The sequence below is a fragment of the Leptonotus elevatus genome, chromosome 2 (genome assembly GCF_054856555.1).
Source record: "Leptonotus elevatus isolate MCC_2025b chromosome 2, RoL_Lele_1.0, whole genome shotgun sequence".
In the NCBI taxonomy this organism is placed as follows: Eukaryota; Metazoa; Chordata; class Actinopteri; order Syngnathiformes; family Syngnathidae; genus Leptonotus; species Leptonotus elevatus.
In genome coordinates, this window is record NC_141240.1 from 3,576,105 (window position 1) to 3,589,055 (window position 12,951).

Consider the following 12,951-nt stretch of genomic DNA (forward strand, 5'->3'; position numbering starts at 1 on the left):
TTTTTGGGAATTGGGTTTATATATATATATATATATATATATATATATATATATATATATATATATATATATATATATATATATATATATATATATATATATATATATATATATATATATATATATATACACGCACACACATTGTGAAATGGTCTATAACAGCTGGGCACCTGGTGGTCTTCCATCGTTTAAGTTTACTATTACTGGTTTATAACGTCATTGAATTTGATAAACTACGGTCACGTGACCAGTACCACACACTTGCACCCCCAAACTGCGCGTGCACGACCGTGCAGGTAACGTGATCAAGTAGGAGGCCCACTTGAGCGGGCTCCCGACCCCTTTTAGGCACAGACTGAGCAGGCGCACACACACATCGGACGCGCAGTCACGCAGAGGAACACGCTGGTACGTCGTCAATTTTTCCTCACTCCACCCGCTGCTTCCTTACCAGCAAGTTTAGCGTCCCGCTTAGTGCACAACTTTTCTCAGCACAGGTGGTTTCGGTGATGGCGCCCCTCACGCGCCTCGCTTTACTGCTGTTAGTTTCGGCCCTGGCCCGAATTGTCCTGCTTCCGGTGTCCGCACAAGAGGCCCCGAGCGGCGGTGGTGTTAACGGCTTCAGCCTGCATCCGCCGTACTTCAACCTGGCCGAGGGCACCAAGATCACCGCCACTGCCACTTGCGGGGAAGACGAGGCTGGAAAGAGCGTGCCCGACCTCTACTGCAAGCTGGTCGGCGGACCGGTGTCTGGAGACCCGGGACAGACCATCCAGGTGAGCTATACCGAACCGAAAAGCTGACGTAACTAACCCCCGTGTGCTGGCGAGTCGACCAAGTGTGGTTCTTATAGTGTGGGTATTGTACTCGTCATTACAGTTGAGGTGCTTTTGTACAGTACGATTCCTATGTAGGAATTGAGAAATATGTTGTGCTTAAGGGCCCCACACAAAAATGTGTGTATGTAAAGTATTTTTTTCAACTGTCAGTCAATAACATATGTGGGATTGTGATTTGTATTCTCCACACTTTTTTGCCGTGTAACAACTCCCAGACAATACTTCCGATTTACACCGTTCAAATTTCAACTTGCTTCAACAATTCATGCCTCCCGGGGGTATATATCGTCTGATTCCACATTACTTACAGTATTCGCACAATTTAATGTTAAGTATAACTTTTCCCCATTCATTTTCAATGGGACAAACATTGAAAATGTTCAGCATCAGCTGACACTTTTCAAAATAAATACGCCATTAGCCATGAATTTGATTGAACAAGTCAAGTTATGTCAGTGCTTAGAGCAATTACCTGCTACCATGGAGAACCTGAGTTTAAACCTTGCTTGGACCACATTTTAGTACATTAGATGGTTCAATACCAAGTGACTATCAGATTAGGAAATTTATTATAATTTCGCTGAAATGATTAAATCCCACTTTAGACAAATTGCAGTTCAAGTTTTTTTAAATTATATTTGTCATTAAACTATGGGAATTGACCTGATGTCACTATTTTTACAGACAACCTAAAGTCACGTTTTGTTTCAAAATAAAAAATTTAACGTATCCCAGCATAAATCAAATGTGTCAGGTAAATATGACAAACATTCAACTAATAGTAACACAAGCCCATGTATAACAATAATTATTGTCCTTGTAACTTCATTAATTAATTGTATTTTGCCACGCAATGCATTCTAGGAACCGAGTAGCTTTACCGTCATTACGATAGACATGAACATGGTAGATATGACGCTCGTACCTTCGCCGACATTGAGTGTACCTTCGGAGAAACATTTCAAGGTATGATGGGGAAACGGAGCATATATTGTAAAGTTTGATAAATACCTGGTGTTTCCATTTTTGTATCTAGTCTTGTACTGTATTTGCCAAACTAATTTGGCTCTATAATCTTAATACTTGTCACCATGTTTGGGGCGAATGTGACGTTACCTCATTGACAGGCCGTCACTCGCACCACCCATCAGTTACTATTGAGTGAGCTAATTAGGGCAAAAAAAAAAAGAAGATTAAATCCTTATTCACCAGTAATAAAATATTGGCTGCAAACGGATTTAGGTTCCCACAGGCAAGAATGGTCTGTTGTCACTGTTCCTCGATTGATTACCTTCAGCCATCTTTCTCTCATGAAGAACTGGAGATGAGTTTTGGAATTTTTCCTTGCCATAAGTAACACAGCAACGTTTAGCCATTCTGAAGAACAATAGATCACAAATAAGAGATGTTTCGCACGTTTGTAATCTGGTGCTCGATAGCAGCAACGGCTCATGCTTGTTCCATTTTTAATATGGCGCCGCGTTGGTGTCGGCAGTGGCGTCATAAATGCCCAGATGTCCGACTGCAGTTTAATAGGCAAAAATGACTCAGCACACATTGACACTAACAGCCTGACATGGGCTGATCTCTTTTTAACAAACTAGGCTCTCTCAAATGTGCTGTTTAACACGGCAAAATCGCTACTGCCGTCACTTCGTTTCATCGATCAAAATCTATAGAGATTTCATTTCATTTATTTATTTATTTCATTCTTTAACTCTTTGACCGCCATAAACGTTATAAAACGTTTAGCATAAACCTACGGAAGGGCGCCGAGGATGTTAAAAGGCGTTCACTATGTTTTTTTTTTGGGAAACGGGTGGAGGAAAGCCTTGGGCAGCTGTGCTGAAAGTATCAAGCAGATTTGGTTAGTATAATGACTCGTTTTGGCCCCTAGATGGCAGCGATGACTCTCTTTGCACAAGGTTGGATGGGCCGCCCACCGTGGGCGTCAGTAGAAGACGTGAGGCGGAGCTAGAGTGTTGAGGAGACAATGGCTGATGAAGCCACAATGGCTGATCAAGCAACCGGTTGCAAGCAGCTCACGCTTGAGCATTTTTTTCAAAGACGGAAAGCATCGATCAATACTAAAAAGCGCATTGATGTCGACGATGATGATGACTCCGAGCTTGACGCCAAAGTTGGAAGCCTTGACGCGACCGTTATGATCACGTAGTAAGCCTCACCGGCTTAGCGCGGCTAGCGCTGCTAAGGCCGGAAAACGCGCACAATAACCGACCGGGTACTTCTACACAATCGGACATTCGATCGGGCGATGGAGAGTTGGCATCGACCAATGCACATTGATGATGATGGTGAATCCCGAGGTTGACGCCACAGTTGGACGCCACAGTTGGACGCGGCCTTTATTCTCACGTCATAAAGCATCACCGGCTAGCGCTGCTAACGCCGGAGCTGCACATGCGGACATTTTGTCGGACAATGAAGAGTACCCCGAGTCCAATGCATATTCATCGGAGGAGCGGGTACAGTCTGATCACGGAGAAGACACTGTTTCTGGACTACGATGCCACCATGAATGGAGTGGATAAGATGGATCAGAACATCTCTTACAACCCGGTATAGCAACTGAAGGACATGAGGAAGCCAGACGTAACACCATCGTAACGTAACCGTAGCATGATCCTGATATTAGACTTGATGGCAACACACACTGCAGTATATACTTGCTATTCCCCGGAAAAAACGGCCTGCAAGAAAGTGGAGCACGCGAAGAGGCAATCTGTTGTGCAAATGCTGTTGCGTCTCCTTGCACGCAGGGGAGTGTTACACAAAAAGAAAAAGTACCACAGTTGCACACATTTGTAAATAGTTTGCCAAATTGTTGTCAAATTGTTACACTGTTGAATGTAAATAAACGTATTTTGCTATCAAAAAACACTTTTTCATTCTTGGTGGTAGTAGTAAAGCACTATTTAGGTGTTTGTGGCATCATTCATGGACAAAAAGAAGTGTAAAATTCGCTAGAATGCATGAAATAATATCGTTTCACTAAAAGCTTGATTTCTCCGTATTTGAGTCCAAAACAAGCGAAATCGGATGAAACTAACCATTTTCTATTGTTGATTACTAAAGAACGGAATAAGGTAGAAACAACTTTTTGTTTCTGATGAAAGATGAAAGTCCAATCTTTCATTTGGTAGTATGTGTGTTTCCATAGTCCAAACAGAACATTTTCTGTGGACCTTGAAAGATCAGTCAAAATGCTTAAATCGGCTGGCACTGACGGCATCCCTTTTCTGAAAACGTCTGGCAGTCAAAGAGTTAAAGAAAAATAAAAGGGAGCAGAATGGAGTTAAACTTGTAATATCTGCTCCTAATCAACACAAAATGAATGACTACAGTCAAGTCAAACACTCACAAACAACAATTTTACAAAATTCAAAAAATGAATTAATTCAATAAAATAATCTCAAGCAGACATTTATCTATAATATCGGGGGGGGAGCAGGAAATTAGGCAATTGACAATGCCAAAGATCCAGGCACTTCTGATATTTCTGCAATACAACGCAATGCAAATGCTTCCTTTGCACAGTGAAAACAAACAACGTATTGTATTGCTTTTGCTTGTGACTAGAATACAAACCAGGCAGATTGTTATAGTTGTCAAATGACAAATCATCACATTTTGAAATCAAAATAATCCTCACAAATCAAATTACAACGATCCAAAGTCCAATGTTTTTCAATGAGCGGAGAACGGCATTTCACAGAATAAGCCTTTTTGACAAGTTGTGACGTAAGCTCAGAATTGTCAATATTAGCAGTAAACAAGCTTATTTGACTTCCATTCAAGAATAAACGACACACCTTTTTGATATCCTGAAATGAATGATCAATTAACTGTCCAAAATATCAGTCTCTCTAAATCTAGAGCCAATTGTGTTTGGACTATGGAAACACAGATACTACCAAATGAAAGATTGAACTCTCATCTTTCATCAGAAAAAAAAAGTTTGTTTCTACCTTATTCCGTTCTTCAGTAATCAACAATAAAAAATAGGTTAGTTTCATCCAAATGCTCTGTTTTGGACCAAAATACGGAGAAATCAAGCTTTTAGTGAAATTATATTATTTCATGCACTCTAGTGAATTTGACACCTTTTTTTTTCTATGAATGATGCTACAAACATCTAAACAGTGCTTTACCTCTGTAAAACACTACCACCAACAATGAAAAAGTGTTTTTTGATAGCAAAATAAGTTTATTTACATTCAACAGTGTAACAATTTGACAAAACAATTTGGCAAACTATTTACAAATGTGTGCAACTGTGGTACTATTTACAATTGTGTGGATGTTTCAACTACACAGTTTTTCTTTTTGTGAGGTATATTGTGTAAAACTCCCTTACGTGCAAGGGGACGCAGCAGGATTTGCACCACAGATTAGTTTCACTGCGATTGCCCCTTTGCGTGCACTTTCTTGCCGGCCTTTTTTTCCGGGGAGTAGCAGGTATATACTGCAGTGTGTGTTTGGCCATGTTGTCATCAAGTCTACTCTCAGGATCATGATACGGTGACCTGGTGTTACGTCTGGCTTCCTCATGTCCTTCGGTTCCTATACCGGGTGGTAAGAGATGTTCTGATCCATCTTATCCACTCCATTCATGATGGCATCGTAGTCCAGAACCAGTGTCTTCTCCGTGATCAGACTGTACCCACTCCTCCGATGAATATGCATTGGACTCGGGGTACTCTTCATCGTCCAATTGAACGTCCGCCTGTGCAGAAGTGCTCGTTTTCCGCCGTTAGCATCGCTAGCCGGTGAGGCTTTACGACGCGATCGAAGCCGCCGTGTCAACGCTTCCAACTTTGGCGTCAACGCTTCCAACTTCGGCGTCAACCTCGGAGTCACCATCATCATCATCAATGTGCTCTTTAGCATTGGTCGATGCTTTTCGTCTTTGAAAAAAATGCTCAAGCGTGAGCTGCTTGCAACCGGTCGCCATTTTCGCTTCTTCAGCCATTCTCCCCTCAACACTCTAGCTCCGCCTCACGCCTACCCGATCTTGTCCAAAGAGAGTCATCACTGCCATCTAGTGCCCAAAAATAGGCATTCTACTAACTCAACCTGCTTGATACTTTCAGCACAGCTTGCCAAGGCTTTCCTCCACCCGTTTTAAAAAAACAAACAAGAAAAAAACATAGTGAACGTCTTTTAACGTCTTTGGCGGCACTCATTTGGATTTTACTAAACGTTATTAAACGTTTTTGGCGGTCAAAGAGTTAAAGAATAGCAGCAAATCAGAGGACCATATTATACACGGGTACAGAGAAAAAACTGCTTTTTAAGGGTGATTTTTGGAGAGCGTGTTATACATGGGTGTGTATTATACATGGGATTTTACGGTAACTACAAATAAAGAAAGTATTATCACCATTAAAATGCTACTCAACACGTCACTAACGTAATATTTTTTTTTTTACTGATTAACTGTATAAACGGGTGCAACTTTGTTTTTGTTTTTTGCTGATAAACTGTATAAACGGGTGTCTACAAATTGTGTCTATTAGGGGTGTGCCAAAAAATCTATTCTGATAAGAATCGCAATTCTCATTTAGTACGATTTAAAATTTATTTTAAATGTACGACGGCGTATTAGGGCCACGTATAAATATATATTTTTTAGAGGGCGGGAGCAATATTTGGAGAAAAAAATCATAAATTTGCGAGATTATAAAGTGGCAAATTTGCGAGTTCAATAAGTGGCAAATTTGCGACATTGTATAGTGGCAGATTTGCAAGAGAAAAACTCAAAAACTTACTGTTTGTGCCAATACTTTTTGGTCGGGTTTCCAAAAGAAGGAGATAATAGCCTAATTGCTTTAGCATAGAATAACCATATCTTCTTAAGCATTTGCTCTTTGAACCGTTTTGTACGGCCTCTGGCCAGCGACCAAGACGCCTCACTTTGCGAAGGTCCACACCCGAACAATCAAACATTTAAGTTGATTTGTTAAAATGTATATTTACTTGTACATTTATTTTTCCAGAATTATTATTTACACGTTTATACATTTTGGCATTTTTTTTGTACAAGTATCTAAGTTGATGTGTCGAATCTGCTGCTCTCTGTCATTCACATTTACCTAAAGTATGCTAGCATCTGATTGGTTAGTGTTAGTCAGCTGATAGGGGATCAGGAAGTGTTGTCGCTCTAGCTGCGGTGAATGACAAGTAAAGTTTAAATTTAAGAATTAATCCATCTCCAACCTGCCTTTTCATTTTATAATATACGCTAAATGTATTTCTCGTAAGTTTCTGAGTTTTATAATTGCAAATTTGCCACTTTATAAAGTCGCAAATTTGCCACTTCATAAACTCGCAAATTTACATGTTTTTTTCTCATTATAAAGTAGCAAATTTGTGACTTTATAAAGTGGCAAATTTAGAAAATATAGTTTTTTCCTCTGAATATTGCCCACGCCCAAAATATATTTATCCGTGGCCCTAATACACCGTCATATAAATGTCCCAAAATCGATTTAATTTGAATTGTTTTATACTGTCTTGCCCTGGTTTGTGTGTGCCTTTTATTGGGAGCGCTGTTCATGTTGTACACAATTTGGCCACTTAGGGGCAGTGTGGTTTTGTGCGTTCTGATACACTGTTAAGTTGTAGCCACATTAGAGAGTAGAAGGAAAACGTCGCAATCAAGTTATGCCAATAAAAGTTTTTTTTTTGCAGCGTAGAAAGAGCATATGCCAGGGAGTAATGTGAAGATGCTTCTTTGTATACATTCCTGAAGCGTTTTGTATGAATAGCTGTTCTTTTGAATGATAAAAGTGCCATGAGTTAAGTGCTAATTAATATTAGCAAGTCAGACTGGAGTAGATCATGATGATTCTTTGCACATCTATAAATTCAAGCAAAAATCATTGTCAATCAAATAATTTTTAATTGAAAATCGATTCAGAGAGACGTATGACTCTTGTTTTCTGAAAAATGTCATCTTTGTTTTTGAAGTTCGAGAATAAATGTTCTGAAATCTCAATGTTTCTTTGAGGTGCTTGACGTGAGGTATGCCAGGTTTACAAGATATTTAAATGTCGCACATCCGCGGAGTCTCACCTTAAAAGAGGCTGACATGTTTCTTGCCATCTTCCTGCTATGGATGCCCAAAGGACAACTTCATGAACGTAGTTAGCCCTGGTGGTGCTTGCATTTCGTGCCGGACCCAATGGGTCAACCACTGCTTACGCTTCCTCTGCTGTGGCCTGCTGGTGGTCGTCGCTGACTCGGGCCTCGTCGCTTGTCACTTTCTGCTTTGTTCTCGCAAGCTTATACTAGCTTTTTTGTTTACTAAATGAAAGACTGAGCAAGCCGCTTAGTCTTTCGGCGTCGCTCGTCGGGCTTCACAACGGCTATCAAGTTGCCGTCGCTCACCAAGATGCTCGTTTGCTCACGCAAAATAAGAATTGGAGGTAGGCTTGCGAAGTGAGGTTTCTCTGAGCCACCATAGTGTGCATGCTTAACAATACCATGCGCTTCGGCTGCACTCTATGATATAGCGACATCTAGTGGTCAACTATTACAAACTGTCACTTCAAGAATTACATTTCGCTGAAAGTTGTCATGAGCCTGAACTATGGCAGCCCACAAGTACAAAACAGCAAAAAAGTGGGGGCCATGCTAACGTTAAATTTTGATGTAAAAAATATCCTTTGGTCCACAAATTTGAGACCCTTGAGTCTCCAATTCACTTACAATGCATGTTTGGGTTGTGGGGGGTAAACAGGAGTACCTGGAGAAAACCTAGAACATGCAAACCACACAGAAAGGCCGGCGCCTGGATCCAAACCCACAGCCTCTGTACTGTGAGGTGGATGTGCGGTCACCGTGCACCCTATTTTGTTTTGGTTAAGTTTTTATTAGTTCCACTTTCAGTATTAGTCGTTGATATTTTTTTAGACAACATTCTATTTCTTGTGTGCAAGATTAAAAAAAAATAGACATTGATGGATGACATGGATAGAAGGATGGAAAGATGATGGATGGATAGATAGAAAGATCTAATTTTACAAAAACGTTTTTTTCCATTTTAGTTTTACTTATTTTCATTTTTGTGGTATATAATAAACTCGGTGAATACAAATGTTGATGATTAGGCAAGGGCCGATATTTGATTGGGACAATATGATAACTGTGAGCAAAAATATCACAGTATCATGGTATTAAAATTAAAATTAAAGCTCTGAAATGTTCTTTAAAAAAAAAAAATATATATATATATATATATATATATATATGGTTAAATAAAAACAGCATTTTAACATTGAATACAATCTATTTTACTTTTGAACAAAATAAAGAATGTTTGTATATTAAGAAATGTGCACTATGTTAAGTGTAAATAAATAAACATCCTTATTTTGTTTTAATTCTTTTTAGTAAGCCCCAGTGTCCCATTATTTTTTAGACTATTAATGTTTCAGCTACCCATGTTGTCCTCCATCACTTTTTCACCCTTTTTGTTTTTTTAAAAGGATAATGCACATTTGCTGTTTTGGGTGAAATGCAGAGGTCAAATTTTGTATACATGTTTGTACATGACAAAAACATGACTCTTCTAATCAACAACAAAAAGGCATCTTTGTTGCTGGAGTTTGCACAGTGTCTCTTTCGTCTTCTCCCTCCTGGTGGAACTGTTCAACCTTCCCCTCTCTGCTTCTCTGTTTGCCAAGAAGGAGAGGAAAAAAAAGCGACTGGCCTCATTATTAAAAAGTTAAGGGGCTAAGAGAGGGGGCTCATTTAGCTATCTCTGCAATCATCCAATCATATTATGCCGCTTAAGAGCCCCCCCCCCACACACACACACACAAATAAAAGAGCTCAATATTGGTTTTAGTGGTAATTGAAACCTTGGCCTTTTTCAACCACAGTAAACCGTCAAACCGGTAATCGGCCTATGCCCATTGATGATGTCTTAGTGTAATGTAGTATATATAGTATGGTATAGTATATAGTATAGTATATAGTATGTATTTGTATTCAGTCACCATACTGAATCCATAATCCATATAATCCAAAGGTGGGCGCGTCAATGAATTTTGAGCTTCTATCATTCGTCATCGACGGATTGCCAAATTTATTGTTGGATTCATGATTACATTGACGGACGGAAACCCCCTTTACAGCAATGCTATAAGTTCGTTAATTTTTTGAAGTTTCCCGTTAATCGGCAATCTTCAACAAAATGGGCAACCACCATAGACATCTGGACATTGAAGTCACGCGTCCCAAAATGGGTATTAGGGCAACCATTTTGGCAGCATAGCATTGAGTAAACGGCAAACGACACACTTTAACCCGTGGGCAGTATTTTAATTTTGAAATGGCTTGGTCATAACCATCAAAAAGCCCAAAACGCGACACAATACCGCCTAGCAATGATTGACAGCTTTTGTGGACCAGCTGCCACAACGAGAAGAGGCAAAAAAGGATCGAGCATTCTCCAGGCTACCAAAAGAGGAACCAATGCGTAGCCAATGGATCACAGCAGCCATAACGGTGAACAACAAGACGGAGGATATGGGATCCTACCCATTGCTTGTATAGAGATGACTTCATATAAGGTGAGTCAGTTAGTCGTATAGATGTAGCTCGATTGTATAGTTGATTGGGCACATGGTGGCTGAATCATCAGATGCTAACTGTTACCACACACAAAATGTGGGGGAAATAATGTGTTCCGTTTATATGTGCTGCTACGGTTGATATTGCACAGTTGAATGTAATAACTGACCAACACCATAAAGAAGACTTTTATGGCATAAACGATGGCGGCCGCGGCCAAATTAGCAGCTGCTAAGTCGCTAACACTGCAAGACTTGCGTGAAACTGCTAACTTCGATGGCATTTTGACCACACATATAGGGGAAATAAATCCAGATTGTACAAACTTATAAAGCTTTTGAATGATCAGATTTGAAAGCACTAGGCGTAAGAGAGGGGGTAATTCCATGTAGCAGCGTCACTGAGTTGAACAAAAAAAGCACTCCTGACACTTTGTCAGCAATCCAACCAGTCCACCTCGCGCATGTATATCAAGTCCTTTTCATCAAAGTGATTGTCAATGCTTTTGGGCGGAAAGTTGACGGATAAACGCTAGTTTTAGCCCTCCTCGCTATTGTATAAGGATAGACCGATAATCGGCCTGGCCGATAATCAGCAGATATTCATCATTTTATTAATATCGGCATCGGCCGCTTTTTATTGTTTTGATGGCCGATATAAAAACTGTTATTATTGCTCCGACGAGTGCATTTCTCCTCTGTCTGCTCTAAGGCAGCGGCTGTTGACTCCCTGCTGCATTGGCCCGCCCACAGCACCATCTGATTGGTTGCTTGTGCAGTGCTAACAGCCAATAAGCAGCGACAGCTCGGCACTTCTCTCGATGCTCACATGCAGAAAAGAAAATCAAATGCAGAAGGGGCACCGGGGCGGTGTGCAGTTTAAGAGGTAAGTTAAACTACCTACCTTGTGTATTAAATAAGCTATATAAATAAAGCTGCTAGTTGCCAATACGTTAGCTTGCGAATTATCGCCTATTAGCCTGCAAGCTAACCGGATAGCTCACGAATTAACGGCTATTAGGTTAGCCCGCGAGCTAGTGGTTAGCTCGCAGGCTAAACTAATAGCCATTTTTTTGGGCGGCTATTTGGGAGTTTATTAGCTCGTGAATTAGCGGACATTTGGGAATTAGCGTGCGGGCTAACGGTTAGGAAATATTGATAAAAGTAGGCAGTGAGCGAGTGGATATGCGTTCCTGTATGTGTCTGTGTGTGTAAGCCACATTGTAGTTGGTACAGAAGCTGATGGCAAACACTCAAAGTGTAAGTCACTCATTGCTATTTCACTACTTTCTACCACAGAAAACCAGTACGGTAAAGACTGCAGCGGCATATGGGGCACACAAGAATGATGGAACATCCACAAAAAGCAAAGGAGAGAAGACAGCCGCGTTGATCAGACATTAATTTCTCAGCTGGCCAGTAGCTGCATTGAGGATACACTTTTTGTTTTAGAACTTTAAAACAAAGATATGTCAAAGATAAACATTGAACATTTCAGTTATTAATTTTTTTGGAAACTTATTTACTATAGTAAATTTTAATAAGATATTTGTTTTCATTTAACTTTATAAGACATAATGTTGAGCCTGAGGGCACAATGCACTTTCTGTCAAAATTATAAAACAAAGTTGTCTGTTTTCTAAGATCTAAAAACCCTTTAACATGTTGCAAATCACAAAAGCTGTTAAATAAACATATGCCTAAAGGTATTTAAGCAGTCATGTGCTGGAGTTTTTATTATAATTTTATTATTAAAATTTTTGACACCAACTTTTTTTTTTCTTTCTGCAAATGTATATCGGCTTCAAATATTGGTAATCGACCTCCCTTACTGCCGATAATCGGTATAGGCCCTGAAAAAAGCATATCGATCTATCTCTACTATTGTAATCCATTAATGCTGCGCCGCTACTTTTTCTGCCACAGGGGACATGTTCAGAGAAATAGTCACGTGACGTCTGGATCTCGATTGATCGATTGACGGGACCTTCCGTCAATATTGACGGAATGCCCACCTCTGATATAATCCACAATACACACACTAGAACAATGAACGGTTACTGAGTGGTGACAGAAATGGCACAGGCAGAAGCAAAAGCTTATTCGAGCCTGTCCAATGTTTTGTTTAATCCACCCATTTTTATCCATCTCAGGATATAGCTGGCCATTTTGCCACTTGCTGTCGAAAGAAGGTGGGCCGTGATTGGTTGTTAACTAAGCCCAGAACAAAATTAATTTGTGTCAGCGAAATTGACATAAAAAAAATCTGTAACACTGCAAATTTAATTAATGCAACCTAAAGTATAAATAGTTTTGGACCAATAACTAACCCATTTTGCACTCCACAGGTAACTTTTTTTTTCAAACACATTGCTGTGTATTTGCTTCTCGCTTTTTTTTCTTTTCTTTTTAACACATTGCTGTGTATTTGCTTATAGCTTCTTCTTTTTTTTAGTAGTAGCTTTTTACCCATGAATTGGAAACACCCCTTAGGCTAATCTGTACTTCTC

At 39.9% G+C, this 12,951-nt stretch overlaps 1 protein-coding gene and 1 long non-coding RNA gene across 3 annotated transcripts in view; both read left to right on the forward strand.

Annotated features, from left to right (window-relative positions):
* Positions 1-275: 275 nt before the first annotated feature.
* lama5 (laminin, alpha 5) overlaps positions 276-12,951 on the forward strand; it is a 166,193-nt gene continuing 153,517 nt past the window's right edge. For both annotated transcript variants that reach the window (XM_086067181.1, XM_086067182.1), the window contains exons 1-2: positions 276-408; positions 498-776. In XM_086067181.1, coding sequence (XP_085923307.1) covers positions 510-776 — 267 coding nt within the window. In that variant the 5' untranslated portion in view covers positions 276-408; positions 498-509. The remainder of the gene's footprint in view (positions 409-497; positions 777-12,951) is intronic.
* On the forward strand, positions 11,225-12,162 carry LOC147178183 (uncharacterized). The gene is made up of 2 exons (XR_015093988.1): positions 11,225-11,327; positions 11,741-12,162. It is a non-coding gene; the product is annotated as an uncharacterized LOC147178183 (long non-coding RNA).